Source organism: Papio anubis, chromosome 14 (genome assembly GCF_008728515.1).
Source record: "Papio anubis isolate 15944 chromosome 14, Panubis1.0, whole genome shotgun sequence".
Taxonomy (NCBI): Eukaryota; Metazoa; Chordata; class Mammalia; order Primates; family Cercopithecidae; genus Papio; species Papio anubis.
Window position 1 is genome coordinate 61,251,258 of NC_044989.1, and position 13,312 is coordinate 61,264,569.

At 40.5% G+C, this 13,312-nt stretch overlaps 1 protein-coding gene across 4 annotated transcripts in view; it reads left to right on the forward strand.

Annotated features, from left to right (window-relative positions):
- Positions 1 to 13,312, forward strand: part of REL (REL proto-oncogene, NF-kB subunit) — a 42,266-nt gene that overhangs the window by 13,872 nt on the left and 15,082 nt on the right. For 3 of the 4 annotated variants that reach the window (XM_003908686.3, XM_021924848.1, XM_021924847.2), the window contains one exon: positions 6,117 to 6,208. In XM_003908686.3, the coding sequence (XP_003908735.1) occupies positions 6,117 to 6,208 (92 nt within the window). Of the gene's footprint in view, positions 1 to 4,089; positions 4,169 to 6,116; positions 6,209 to 13,312 lie in introns of all 4 variants that reach the window. The other variant, XM_021924849.2, reaches the window with a different exon arrangement.

The following is a 13,312-nucleotide window of genomic DNA, read 5'->3' on the forward strand; positions in this document are numbered from 1 at the left end:
ACTCTTTTTTTTTTTTTTTTCCAAGACGGAGTTTTGCTCTTGTTGCCTAGGCTAGAGTGCAGTGGCACAATCTTGGCTCACTGCAACCTCCACCTCCTGGGTTCAAGCAATTCTCCTGCCTCAGCCTCCCGAGTAGCTGGGATTACAGGCATGCGCCACCACGCCTGGCTAATTTTTTTTGTATTTTTATTAGAGATGGGGTTTCTGCATGTTGGTCGGGCTGGTCTCGAACTCCCAACCTCAGATGATCTGCCTGCCTCTGCCTCCCAAAGTGTTGGGATTACAGGCGTGGGCCACCGCGCCCGGCCTCTGTCTTTTCATTTATAGTTAACTTATTATTATTTTGAGACAGGGTCTCCCTCTGTTACCCAGGCTGGAGTGTAGTGGCATGATCTCGGCCCATTGCATCCTTCACCTCCAGACTCAAGCCATCTTCAGCCTCAGCCTCCTGAGTAGCTGGGACTATAGGCATGCACCACCATGCCCGGCTAATTTTTGTATTTTTTGTAGAGATTGGGTTTTGCTGTGTTGCCCAGGGTGGTCTTGAACTCCTGGACTCAAGCAATCTTCCCGCTTTGGCCTCCCAAAGTGCTTGGGATTACAGATGTGAGCCATTGTGCCACGCCCATTTACAGTTAACATAAAAATGCCTGGATGTGAGAAAAATCAACTGGAAAACTCTAGAGTTATTATTTAGAAAATGGCAGGTTATGGAATTAACATATAACAATAGTTCTAAGAGAAAAATAATCATGTAATATTTCATGATAGTGAGGCTACCAGAAGATGGGCCCATTCATCATGTTAGAATGTAAATTAATAAAGTCATCTGGTAGGCAATTTAACTGCATAACAAAAGCCCGAAAAATATGAATGCCTCTTGAGCCAGCCATTCCACTTCTAGGAGTTTAGCCTCAGAAAATAATTACATGTACTCAGACATTATGCTCTAATGCTGTTCGTTGCAGTTCTCTTTTTAATGGCAAAAAGCTAGAAGCAATTCAAATAGTAAGCAAAGGGGATTAATTAAATAAACTGATACATTCATGCAATGTACTCCTGTACAGCCTTAAAAATCATATTGCCAGTATGTCTATTGGTATGTAAAGATAGTCACACTATATTAGATAAATAGGTTTTCTGTTTTTTGGTTTTTTTGTTTTTGTGTTTGAGACAGAGTCTTGCTTTGTTGCCCAGGCTGCAGTGCAGTGGTGTGATTTTGGCTCACTGCAGCCTCCACCTCCCTGGTTCAAGCGATTCTCCTGCCTGAGCCTCCCATGTTAGCTGGTATTACAGGCATGTACCACCACACCCAGCTAATTTTTTGGTATTTTTATTAGAGACAGGGTTTCACCATGTTGACTGGGCTGGTCTCGAATTCCTGACCTCAGGTGATCCACCTGCCTCAGCCTCCCAAAGTACTGGGATTACAAGCATGAGCCACGTTGCCTGGCCAGATAAATAGGTTTTAAAACGATATGTAAAGAATAATCCTATTTTTGTTTAAGATAAATTTATACATATATATGATGTATATATGTTAATACTAAGGTATTAGTAGTTGTCTGGGTGGGTAAGATTGTAGGGTTTTATGTTTTTCTTTTAACTTATATTTTATAATTCATTTTTGTAATGAACATGTATTGGCTTTTGAGGAAAAATGAACTAATTACAACAGAAAAGAGGTTAATAGTCTCTACATATATTAGTAATAACCATTTAGAAAAAAATGCTTTAAATGCTCCTCTTACAATAACATAAAATATCTAGTATTATACACACTTGGCAAATATTTGTCTATATTACTTGACCTCCCAACAACATTTTACACTGTGATCACTCTTTACCTGAAATATTTTTATTCCTTATTTTCTGTGAAAACAAACTTCCGTTTTACTTCCTGCTTTTCTGGCTGTTCTTTCTTAGTTACAGGCAGTTAAATTTTTGGATCACCTTACTTACTGTCCTAATAATGCTCTTTATGGCTGTTCCATCTCTCTCCCCAATTCAGGATCCCATTAAGGATTACACACTATAGGTAGCATTATATTTAACATGAATAACATGAATAATATTTTCATGTTAACATTAAACATTTTGGGCAAGAAATCTATAGAAGTGATGCAGTATAATTCTCAAAATATTCCTTCAGTTTTTTACATTATTAGCAATATTATCTTGGCATTCTATTATAAAGAAGAACTTTCCCTTCCTCTCTTTCTCCATTTAAAAAGTATCACTGTAAACTCATGCATTCTTGTATTTAATGTATTATAGTTATTGTTATTCTTTTGATTTTCAAATTGACTCAGATTTGATTAATGCAAGCCTCTTCAAACTGTCTCCTGTGTTTTTTTGATATGTCTTCATCTTTCTTTGAGCACTTTTTTACTTTCTGACAAAACAAAATGTTCAAGACTTGTGCTTTTCTTTTTTGAGACAGAGCCTCGCTCTGTTGCCCAGGCTGGAGTGCAGTGGTGCGATCTCGCCTCACTGCAACCTCCCCCTTCCGAGTTCATGTGATTTTTGTGCCTTGGCCTCCCAAGTAGCTGGGATTACCAGCGTGCACCACCATACCCAGGTAATTTTTGTATTTTTAGTAGATACAGGGTTTCATCACGTTGGCCAGGCTTGTCTCAAACTCCTGACCTCAATGATCCTCCTGCCTCAGCCTCCCAAAATGCTGGGATTACAGGCATGAGCCACCATGCCTGGCCATCTTGTGCTTTGTTTGCCCAGCCATGAAGCTATCAGCTTTTTCCAGAGATTCTTGGTTCCTTTTGGTGGGGAATAGTATTTAGTCTGATTGCCTTCTCAACATATTCCCTTTAATGTCTCAAAAGTACCTTAAGTAGCCAGGCACAGTGCCCAATGCTTGTAGTTACAGCTACTTAGGAGGCTGAAGCAGGAGGATTGCTTGAGCCCAGGAGTTTGAGTCCAGCCTGGGCAACATAGCGAGATCTTATCTCTTAAAAAAAAAAAAAAAAAAAAAAAGCACTTCAAATAGAATATGCCCCAAACCATGATTTTACTGTGATCATCTCTCTTTCCCCTCATAATTGGTCTTGTTCCAATGTGCCATGTGTTAGTGATTGCTATGAAAGGCCTATAGGTGTCATCTCTGGCATTCCTCATCCAGGTGTACACGTTGAATCTACTAACAATTACTTTCTCAAGCGGTTCTGAATCTATCCACTTCACTCAGTGAAATTCATCACTGTCGTACTACCACTATAGTCTAAACCGGGGCTGCTGGAATAACCTGACTGGTCTTGCATCAACCATTTTGTACCTTTTCCAAACCTTCTATCTTTCCTCACTGTAGCCAGAGTGATCTTATGGAATTCCACATACAAATGGAATTGTCTCTCCCTTGCTTAAAACATTTTAATGGGTTTGTTTGGCTCTTGGAATAAAGACAGCATTCCTTCTGTATCCTATAAGGCCCACATGACCCACCTGTATTTCTAGCCTCCAATTAACTCTACTTTCCTTAATTTTTACACTCCACTCACAAAGCCTTCCTGTAGTTTCCTCTGTTTCCTCCTCCAGTGCTCTTCTATAGGGGTCTTTGTGTGACCTGTTCCTTTTGCCTGGAAGTCTCTTCTGTTCCATCATAGGCTCCCATAACATCATGTATACTTCCTTCATAAAACTTGTTATGATTGCGGTTTAGCATTTGTGTATGTGTGATTATTTAATGTATATCTGCTTCACTAGACCAGAGACTACCAGACTTTTTCTGTAAAGTACTAGATAGTAAATATTTGGGGTTTTGCAAGCTGTATGGTCTCTGTTGCTCAGCTGTGCTGTTGTAGCATGAAAGCGGCCATAGATAATATGTAAACATCAGTTTGGCTGTGTTCCAATAAAACTTTATGTGCAAAGACAGACAAGATGCTGGATTTGGTCGATGAGTTAGTTTGCCAACCTTTCCACTAGACTGTAAGCTTCTTGAGGAAAGGGATTGTATATCCCCATTACTTTGCAGAGTTTTTGGTATATAGTACGAACCCCAAAACTTGTTGAATGTCTGTGAATGAATGAATGAATAATTGATTCAAACAATCTCTTGATCCTTCATTTCAGAATTTCAAAAATTACCACCACCTCTAATATTCTGTGACTAGCAGTCAAATATGAGATTATCCAGATGAAACAAAATGAAGTAATATAAATATATTAATATGAAGAATTCTGTAAAATCTTTTGCCAAAGAAAAAGAATCAAACCAAGAATCTTTCAAAGAAGTGGAATACTTTTCAGGAAGAGGATTATAGTTCCTAGATTTCAAGAAAGGATTAAGAATTCAAACTTTAGCCGACTAAGCGTAGTGGCTCATCCCTATAATCTTAGCACTTTGGGAGGCTGAGGCAGGCAGATGCTTGAGTCCAGGAGCTTGAGACCAGCCTGGGCAACATGGTGAAACCCTTACTCTAGAAAAATATAAAAATTAGCTGGGTAGAGTGTCATGTACCTGTAGTCCAGCTACTCAGGAGACTGAGGTGGGAGGATCACCTGAGCCTGGGAGGTGGAGGTTGCAGTGAGCTGTTATGGTGCCACTGCACTCCAGCCTGGGTGGCCGAGTGAGATCATCTCAAAAAAAAATTTTTTTTTTTAAGATTTATTTTTGTAGTTATTGGAGGCAGAGGAAGGAAATGTGAGATATTTTAGGTGCTAGCAAAATTGTAAATGTGTTGAATGTGAAGAGCATGAACATAAGACAGCATGAGCATGGAGACAGGCAGACAAAGTAGCCTCTAGTTGCAAGTGTCATGTGAAGTTTGAACAATAGTAATGTTATTATAATTGAGTTTTGCTTCCTTATTCACACCCACCCAATTTTACTGATGTCATGGTTTTTCCATGTGGGAACAAGTATGACTGATGGTGGTGGGGGAGTTCCCCCCACCATCATCTATGCTACACATATGCAAATTAGTAATATTTGTAGCTATTGGGAAGTTTTTCGTAAATGACATTTTGAAACTTGTTAAATATTGTTAGCATTAAAATTCTTTCTAATAAAAAAATTTTAGTAATATTTTGTGATGAATGGCTGTAACTTTATATGGCACAAAACATATTCTACTGCTAGTAACAGTGAATTCAGGGCTCAAAAAGCAAATCTCTGTGGAGCTAGGCAAACAGCATAAAAGAGTGGTGTGGGTCAAGTGTAGGAGGACTAACAGGCACTGTAGCAAACTGAAGAGCCCTGCATAAATGGGGTTCAGTCCCTAGCCTGTTGTTTCTGTGCCAACCTAGTATTGCCAGGTCTTTAACATGTACAAGAGAAGCCAGAAATCCAGATGTTCATATGCAATTACCCGATTTCTAAATGTAGATAATCTGTGCAGATTTTTAAAAATATAGGCAACACTTTTGTGGGCCTAGCAAAACATAGGTGTGAGCTCCAGCCTGTGAACATCTTTTTACAGCTTTTGCTTTGTGTTATCAAACATACAGACTTTATTGATTTGATTCCGAATTTGGGAGGTAAATTTTACCATTTGGTATTGCTTTACAGTTAATCTATATTTTGGTATGTTTGACATAGGCATATTAGTAAGATGTAATTGTAAAACACTGTATGTTAAAATGATATAGTATATATCATTTTAACAGTTCTTAGAAGTACAACCCCACTTCCTTTTTTTTTTTTTTTTTTGAGACGGAGTTTTGCTCTTGCTGCCCAGGCTGGAGCGCAATGGTGTGATCTCAGCTCACTGCAACCTCTGCCTCCCGGGCTCAAGCGATTCTCCTGCCTCAGCCTCCCGAGTAGCTGAGATTACAAGCATGCGCCACTATGCCCGGCTAATTTTGTATTTTTAGTAGAGACGGGGTTTCTCCATGTTGGTCAGGCTGGTCTCGAACTCCCGACCTCAGGTGATCCACCTGCCTTGGCCTCCCAAAGTGCTGGGATTACAGGCATGCCACGCACCCAGCCATATAACCCCACTTCTTACTCTCTGATCTTTATTAAGGGCAATTGGAAGGACATTCATGCTTTGGTATGTCCAGCTGACAGCATGATAACTTCAGTATTGCTATGTTTGCTTTTTGCAGTATTCCATGTGTTTATAATGCAGTTTTGAATATTGTTTTTTTCCTCCTAGTTTCCAAAATCTGGGTATTCGATGTGTGAAGAAAAAAGAAGTAAAAGAAGCTATTATTTCAAGAATAAAGGCAGGAATCAATCCATTCAATGGTAAGTATGTTTGATAAAATCATTTCTCTTTATTTGGGTGTTGATTTCTATTTATTTTTTCTTCCCCCCTGCCCCGGCCTTTTTTTTTTTTTGAGACAGAATTTTGCTCTTGTCACTAGGCTGGAGCGCAATGGCACAATCTCAGCTCACTGCAACCTCCATCTCCCAGGTTCAAGCGATTCTCCTGCCTCAGCCTCCGAAGTAGCTGGGATTACAGGCGCCCACCATCACACCCAGCTAATTTTTGTATTTTAAGTAGAGATGGGGTTTCACCATGTTAGCCAGGCTGGTCTCGAACACCTGACATCAGGTGATCTACCCGCTTCGGCATCCCAAAGTGCTGGGATTACAGGTGTGAGCCATTGTGCCCAGCTATTTATATCTTGAACCTGTGTTTTAAATTCTGTGTTTACTTTTCTACTTATTGACTTATACCTGTATCTGAGGAATGAAGTATACTATTTAAAATAGTTTCTTCACAGTTGTTGGAAAAAATCTTACGCACACAGAGGTTTTTGGTATTGTTGGAGAGTATCACTGTTTTATATAATAAAACTTCAAAATGTTGTGATCCTTTCTGAATGTGGCCATCCTTATGCCACTTCCAGCTGACAACATACTCTGCCCCTTTTGAATGTTAACTAGGCACTGTGTTTATAAGGTATTGGGGTGCATTTAGCTCAAGGGTATATTCGCCAGTAAGATTTAATCCCAATGTGGAAGAAGAAGCATAGAGATAATAGATATCACACAAACTATTTTCATAGCATATTTGTGTATATGTTTATCTACTGTCTAGTGAATTTTATTGAGGATAGCATTTATTAAGTATTTATACTTATAGTACTATCTGCCTTGTGCTATAGGTATAAATACTTAATACTTCCTGTTACTTGTAAGCTGTCTGTATTGTTTGAGTAGGTAGGTACTACCACAGTAGATGCTGGCATCCTATACTTAGAGTAGCCTCCATTCTGAAGTCTTCTGCAGCTACTTAAATATGCAGAAGCCAGGAATTAATTGACTATAATATTTTCAAAGAATATATTTCTTGGTCATATTTAAGACATCCTTATACTAGTGGTTTGTATTTTTCCTGGATGTATAAAAGTAATTTAAGAGCTATGTTGATAATTTAAGGAATATATTCACAGATAATTACTGTTTTATGAGCCATAAGATCTGCATCTCTTTTCTCTAGGTTTTATTTTTCATACTATTTAGTATAAAGCTGAAAGCAAAAGTCCCCTTCTTCCCTTCCAGCCTTAGCAGGGGAGACTGCTATTAAGTTTGACGTATATTTTTCTAGAATTTTCTTTATACATATTTAGTTATATGTAGAAATATATATTTTATATAAAAGGAATCATGCTATATATCCTATTCTACTCCTTCATTTTTTTCCACTCAGGAATATACCTTAAACTTTCTGTGTCAGTACTTACAAATCTTTTTATTTTTTTTTAACAGAGTATTTTATTGTTTGGGTGGAACATAACTTGTTTATTTAGTCATCTTTTTTTTTTTTTTTTTCTTTTGAGGTAGTCTTGTTCTGTCACCCAGGATGGAGTGCAGTGATGTGATCACAGATCACTGCAGCATTGACATCCTGGGCTCAAGCGATCATCCCACCTCAGCCTCCTGAGTAGTTGGTGCACCACCATGCCCAGCTAGTTTTTGTATTTTTTGTAGAGACAGGGTCTCGCCATGTTTCCCAGGCTAGTCTCAGAACTTCTGAGCTCAGCAATCCACTTGCCTCGGCCTCCTGAAGTGCTGGGATTACAGGCATGAGCCTCTGTACCTGGTCTATTTAGTCTTCTATTAATGAACATTTATGTTGTTTTCATTTTGTTTTAAAAGCTCCACTGAACATACACTTTGAGCTCTTGTGTGATTATTTCCCTAGGATAAATTTTTGGAAATGGAAAATTTCTGGGTCAAGAGTATGCTCATTTAAAATTGTGAATCATTGCCAAATTAATAGGCCAGACTTTTAAAGAGGCAGATAAGTCTAGATGCAATATAAAACAAGGAAATTATAAGTGATAGCTGTCATTTATTAAGCACTTGTTGTATGTCAGGGAGTAAACGTTAGTGCTTTATGTACACTATTTTATTTAATTGTTGGAACAATTCTGCTTTATGGAAGAGAATACCAAGGCTTTTGTTAGTTAACTGTCCCAAATCATGCTGCAAATATAAGTGGCAGACCTGGGATTCATTTACAGGTTCCTTGACTCCAGTGATAAAGGGTTAAAAAGGAAGATGCTGTCTGTGGAGTTTCTTTTTCTTAGTTTTGGCAGTTCAGAATCAGGCATGTTTTTTGAGATGCCTGGGCTGGAGTGCAGGGATGTGATCACAACTCACTGCAGCCTTGATCTCCCAGGCTCAGGTGATTCTCCCACCTCAGCTTCCCAAGTAGCTGGGACTACAGGTGTGCATCACCATTCCCAGCTAATTTTTTTTTTTTTTTTGAGACAGAGTCTCACCCTGTCACCCAGGCTGGAGTGCAGTGTCACAGTCTCAGCTCGCTGCAACCCCCACCTCCTGGATTCAAGCAATTCTCGTGCCTCAGCCTCTCGAGTAGCTGGAATTATAGACATGTACTATGCCTGGCTAATTTTTGTATTTTTAGTAGACACAGGGTTTCACCATGTCGGCCAGCCTGGTCTTGAACTCCCGACCTCAAGTGATCCTCCTGCCTTGGCCTCCCAAAGCGTTGGGATTACAGGTGTTACCCACCACGCCCAGCAAGAGTTTTTATATTTTTTGTAGAGATGGGTTTTGCCATATTCCCCAGGCTGGTTTCAGACTCCTGGGCTCCAGTGATCCACCTGTCTCTGCCTCGCAAAGTGCTGGGATTACAGGTGTGAGCCACTGAGCCCGACTCAGGCATGATAATTAATAGTGAATACTCATAATGGCACTTAAAATAGTTCTTGGTAGATAGTAAGTGCTTTATTTTATTTCATTTAATGTTTATAACAACCTACGAAATAGGTACTATTATTAACTCAATTTTATAAATAAGAAAATGGAAGCATAGGAAAGTTAACTCAGACCTGTAATCCCAGCACTTTGGGAGGCCAAGGAGGGTGGATCACGAGATCAGGAGTTCGAGACCAGCCTGACCAACGTGGTGAAACCTCATCTCTACTAAAAATACAAAAAATTAGCTGGATGTGGTGGCATGCGCCTGTAGTCCCAGCTACTTGGGAGGCTGAGGCAGGAGAATTGCTTGAACCCAGGAGGTGGAGGTTGCAGTGAGCCAAGATTGCGCCACTGCATTCCAGCCTGGGCGACAGAACGAGACTCTGTCTCAATTAAAAAAAAAAAAAATTAGCCGGGCGTGGTGGCGCACATCTGTAATCCCAGCTACTCAGGAGGCTGAGGCAGAAGAATTGCTTGAACCCGGGAGGCGGAGGTTGTGGTGAGCTGAGATCGCGCCATTGAACTCTAACCTGGGCAACAAGAGTGAAAGTCCGTCTCAAAAAAAAAAAGATTGATTATTAAAAAAAAAGAATAAGTAGGCCAGGCACGGTGGCTTACGCCTATAATCCCAGCACTTTGGGAGGCCAAGGTGGAGAGGATTGCTTGAGCCCAGGAGTTTGAGACCAGCCTACGCAATACGGTGAAACCCCATCTCTACAAAAGAAATGTTTTAATTAACCAGATGCAGTGTCACACAGCTGTGGTCTTAGCTACTCAGGAGGCCGAGGTAGGAAAACTGCTTCAGCCTGGGAGGTCAAGCCTGCAGTGAATGGTGTTCTCACTATTGCACTTCAGCCTGGGCTACAGAACGAGACCCCATCTCTAAGCAAAGAAAAGGAAAGTAATTTGTTCAAGGTTATATAGCTGATGAGTGGTAGCGCCAGGATTTGAACACAGGGAGCCTGGCTCTAAGGTCATGCTTTTAACAGCTCTACCGTGCTGCCTGGATGAATATTGATTTGGGGAAGGAACAATTCTGCCAGTTAATCCTTCCCACTATTTACATTTTCTGTTGTTGTTTACTTGTTTTTAAAACATTCATTCCTTCCCGAGCACTTCAGTGGTTCTCAATTTGAATGTGCATAGGAATATCTTAGTACTTGTTAAAAATGCAGATTTCAGGCCTCACTTCCACTAATTTGATAGGGCTGGTATGGATCCTGGGAATCTGCATTTTAAAAAACATTTTTAAAATAATAACTTATCTGAGTCACATGGCACCAAAGTGTGTTAGCAGCCAGAAGTATCTGTTCAGGTCTGCAGCAGCCCCAATTCTTGCCTCCTCAGGAGACAGAAGGAGAGACTGAGACAAGCTTTAGAGCAGGAGTGAAAGTTTATTAAAAAGCTTTAGAGCAGGAAGGAAAGGAAGAAAAGTACACTTGGAAGAGGGCCAAGCAGGTGACTTGAAAGACAGGTGTGCTGGGAATCTGCATTTTAACAAACATCTAGATCAGTATTTCTTAACTCTTTGACTGTGACCCACAGTAAGAAATAGATTTTATTTTTCAGCTCAATATATATACATACACCACACCCTTAGGACAACGATACCCTGTATATTAGTCCGTTTTCACTCTGCTGATAAAGACGTACCTGAGAATGGGAAGAAAAAGAAGTTTAATTGGACTTACAGTTTCCACATGGCTGGGGAGGCCTCAGTATCATGGCAGGAGGTGAAAGGCACTTCTTACATGGCGGCAGCAAGAGAAAATGAGGAAAATGCAAAAGCAGAAACCCCTGATAAAACCATCATATCTTGTGAGACTTATTCACTACCACGAGAGCAGTATGGGGGAACCACCCTGATGATTCAGATTATCTCCCACTGGGTCCCTCCCACAACGCATAAGAGTTATGGGAGTACAATTCAAGATGAGATTTGGGTGGAGACACAGAGCCAAACCATATCACCCTACTACATGCAGTGTTCTCTATTCTATTCTGTACCTTTCCTTTCTCTTCTTTTTCTTTCTCTCTTGCTTCGTTAGTGCTTACCTAGCCCACTAAATTAATTTTACAGTCAGTGGTTCCCAAACTACAATTTGAAAATCTCTATCTCAGATGATTCTGATGCAAGTGATCCACAGAGTCTACTTTGAGGAACTTTGATCTGATCTACATGCTGAATTCAGCTTGTCAAGTATGGCATTTAAAGCCTTTCATAATCCGGAAGCCTTGCTTTCCATTCTGTCTTTCATTCTGTACCTCAGCTTCCTACCCCACCTTCCTCTACCTCTGAGTGCACACATGCACGTAACTTGTTTCTGCCATTCTGAACTATCTGCACCGTTAGAAGAGCCATGTTCTTTCTTACCTCTCTGCTTTTATATGTGCAGTTCCTTTGCATGAAATACCCTGATCTGCCTGGTGAATTTTTCTTACTCATCCTCCAAGTTTAAGGATCACATCCTCTTTAAAGCCTTCCCTGACCTTTACTCTGTTTTCCCAAAGTACCCGTATATATATATACAATCTTGGCTCACCGCAACCTCTGTCTCCCAGGTTCAAGTGATTCTCCTGCCTCAGCCTCCTGAGTAGCTGGGATTACAGGTGCGCACCACCACGCCCGGCTAATTTTTTTTTTATTTTTAGTAGAGACGGGGTTTCACCATGGCCAGACTGGTCTTGAACTCCTGACCTCAGGTGATCTGCCCACCTTGGCCTCCCACAGTGCTGGGATTACAGGTGTGAGCCACCGTGCCTGGCCAGTACCTGTATATATTTCTTTCTTTTTTTCTTTTTTCTTTTTTAAGACGGAGTCTTCGCCCAGGCTGGAGTGCAGTGGCGAGATCTAGGTTCACTGCAAGCTCCACCTCCCAGGTTCATGCCATTCTCCTGCCTCAGCCTCCTGAGTTGCTGGGACTACAGGTGCCTGCCAGCACACCCGGCTAATTTTTTTTTGTATTTTTAGTAGAGACGGGGTTTTACCATGTTAGCCAGGATGGTCTCGATCTCCTGACCTTGTGATATACCTGCCTCAGCCTCCCCAAGTGCTGGGATTACAGGCGTGAGCCACCGCACCCGGCCATCCTGTATATATTTCTAATATGGTTTGCTATAACTTTGTTTACATGTTTTTCCTTCACTAAATCATGAAATTCTGGAGGATGAGATCTGTCTTCCATGTATCTCTGGCACATGAAAGAAGCTTGATTAAAATGTGTTTAAAGGGCCAGGCACGGTGGCTCATGCCTGTAATCCCAGCACTTGGGGAGGCCGAGGTGGTTGGATCACTTGAGTCTAGGAGTTCGAGACTCCTAGACACCGTTGGCAGACACCGCCTGGCCAACGCAGTGAAACCCCGTCTTACAAAAAATTGGGTGGTATAGTGGTGCTTGCTGCAAGTCCCAGCCTGCTCCAGAGGCTGAGGTGGGAGGATCACTTGAGCCCAGCAGGCTGGGTTGCAGTGAGCCCAGATCATCCCGCTGCACTTCAGCCTAGATAACAGTGAGACCCCGTCTCAAAAAACAAAACAGACAAAAAAATGTTGAAAGAATAAATGGACAAACATGTCTTATTTGTACTTTTCTACCAAAAATATCACAGTTGTTTTCCTTATCTGAGATGCCCTGAAAGCCTTCTCAGTTCTCTTAAGTCTGAGGTAGTATCTTCCTAATTATACTGTATACTCAGCAATTAATCATTGAAAGTTTTGTGTTATCTGTTAGATCATTTGATTCTTCAGGAATTGTCTTCAAATATTAATTTCATGCTCATTGTGGACAGGGTCTGTGATGGAATCTTGTTTCCATTTCACTTTGGCACCTAAACAATGTATTTGTTTTACTGTTATATAAATCTCTATCTTCTCAGCTAAGTGCCTTGAGCTATTGAGTTTCTGCCTGCACACAATAGATTCCCCAGTTAGTTGTTTTAAGGTTGGTCTGTATCTTTCTTGTCATTAGTTCTTTAAAACTAAGGAACAGTATCTAAGGGGACATAAAGCAGTTTAATACTGTCAAATTTGAGGCTTCAAGTAAAGGATTATTCAAATTGTTTAATATGTGCCAAAGTCTAACTTGGGTGAGGAATTTAAAGACTCCAATATCAGATTTTAACAGTGTGTACTTAGCTAGAACAAGAGTGGCAGTTAGACTTTGTAGAGGACTCTTA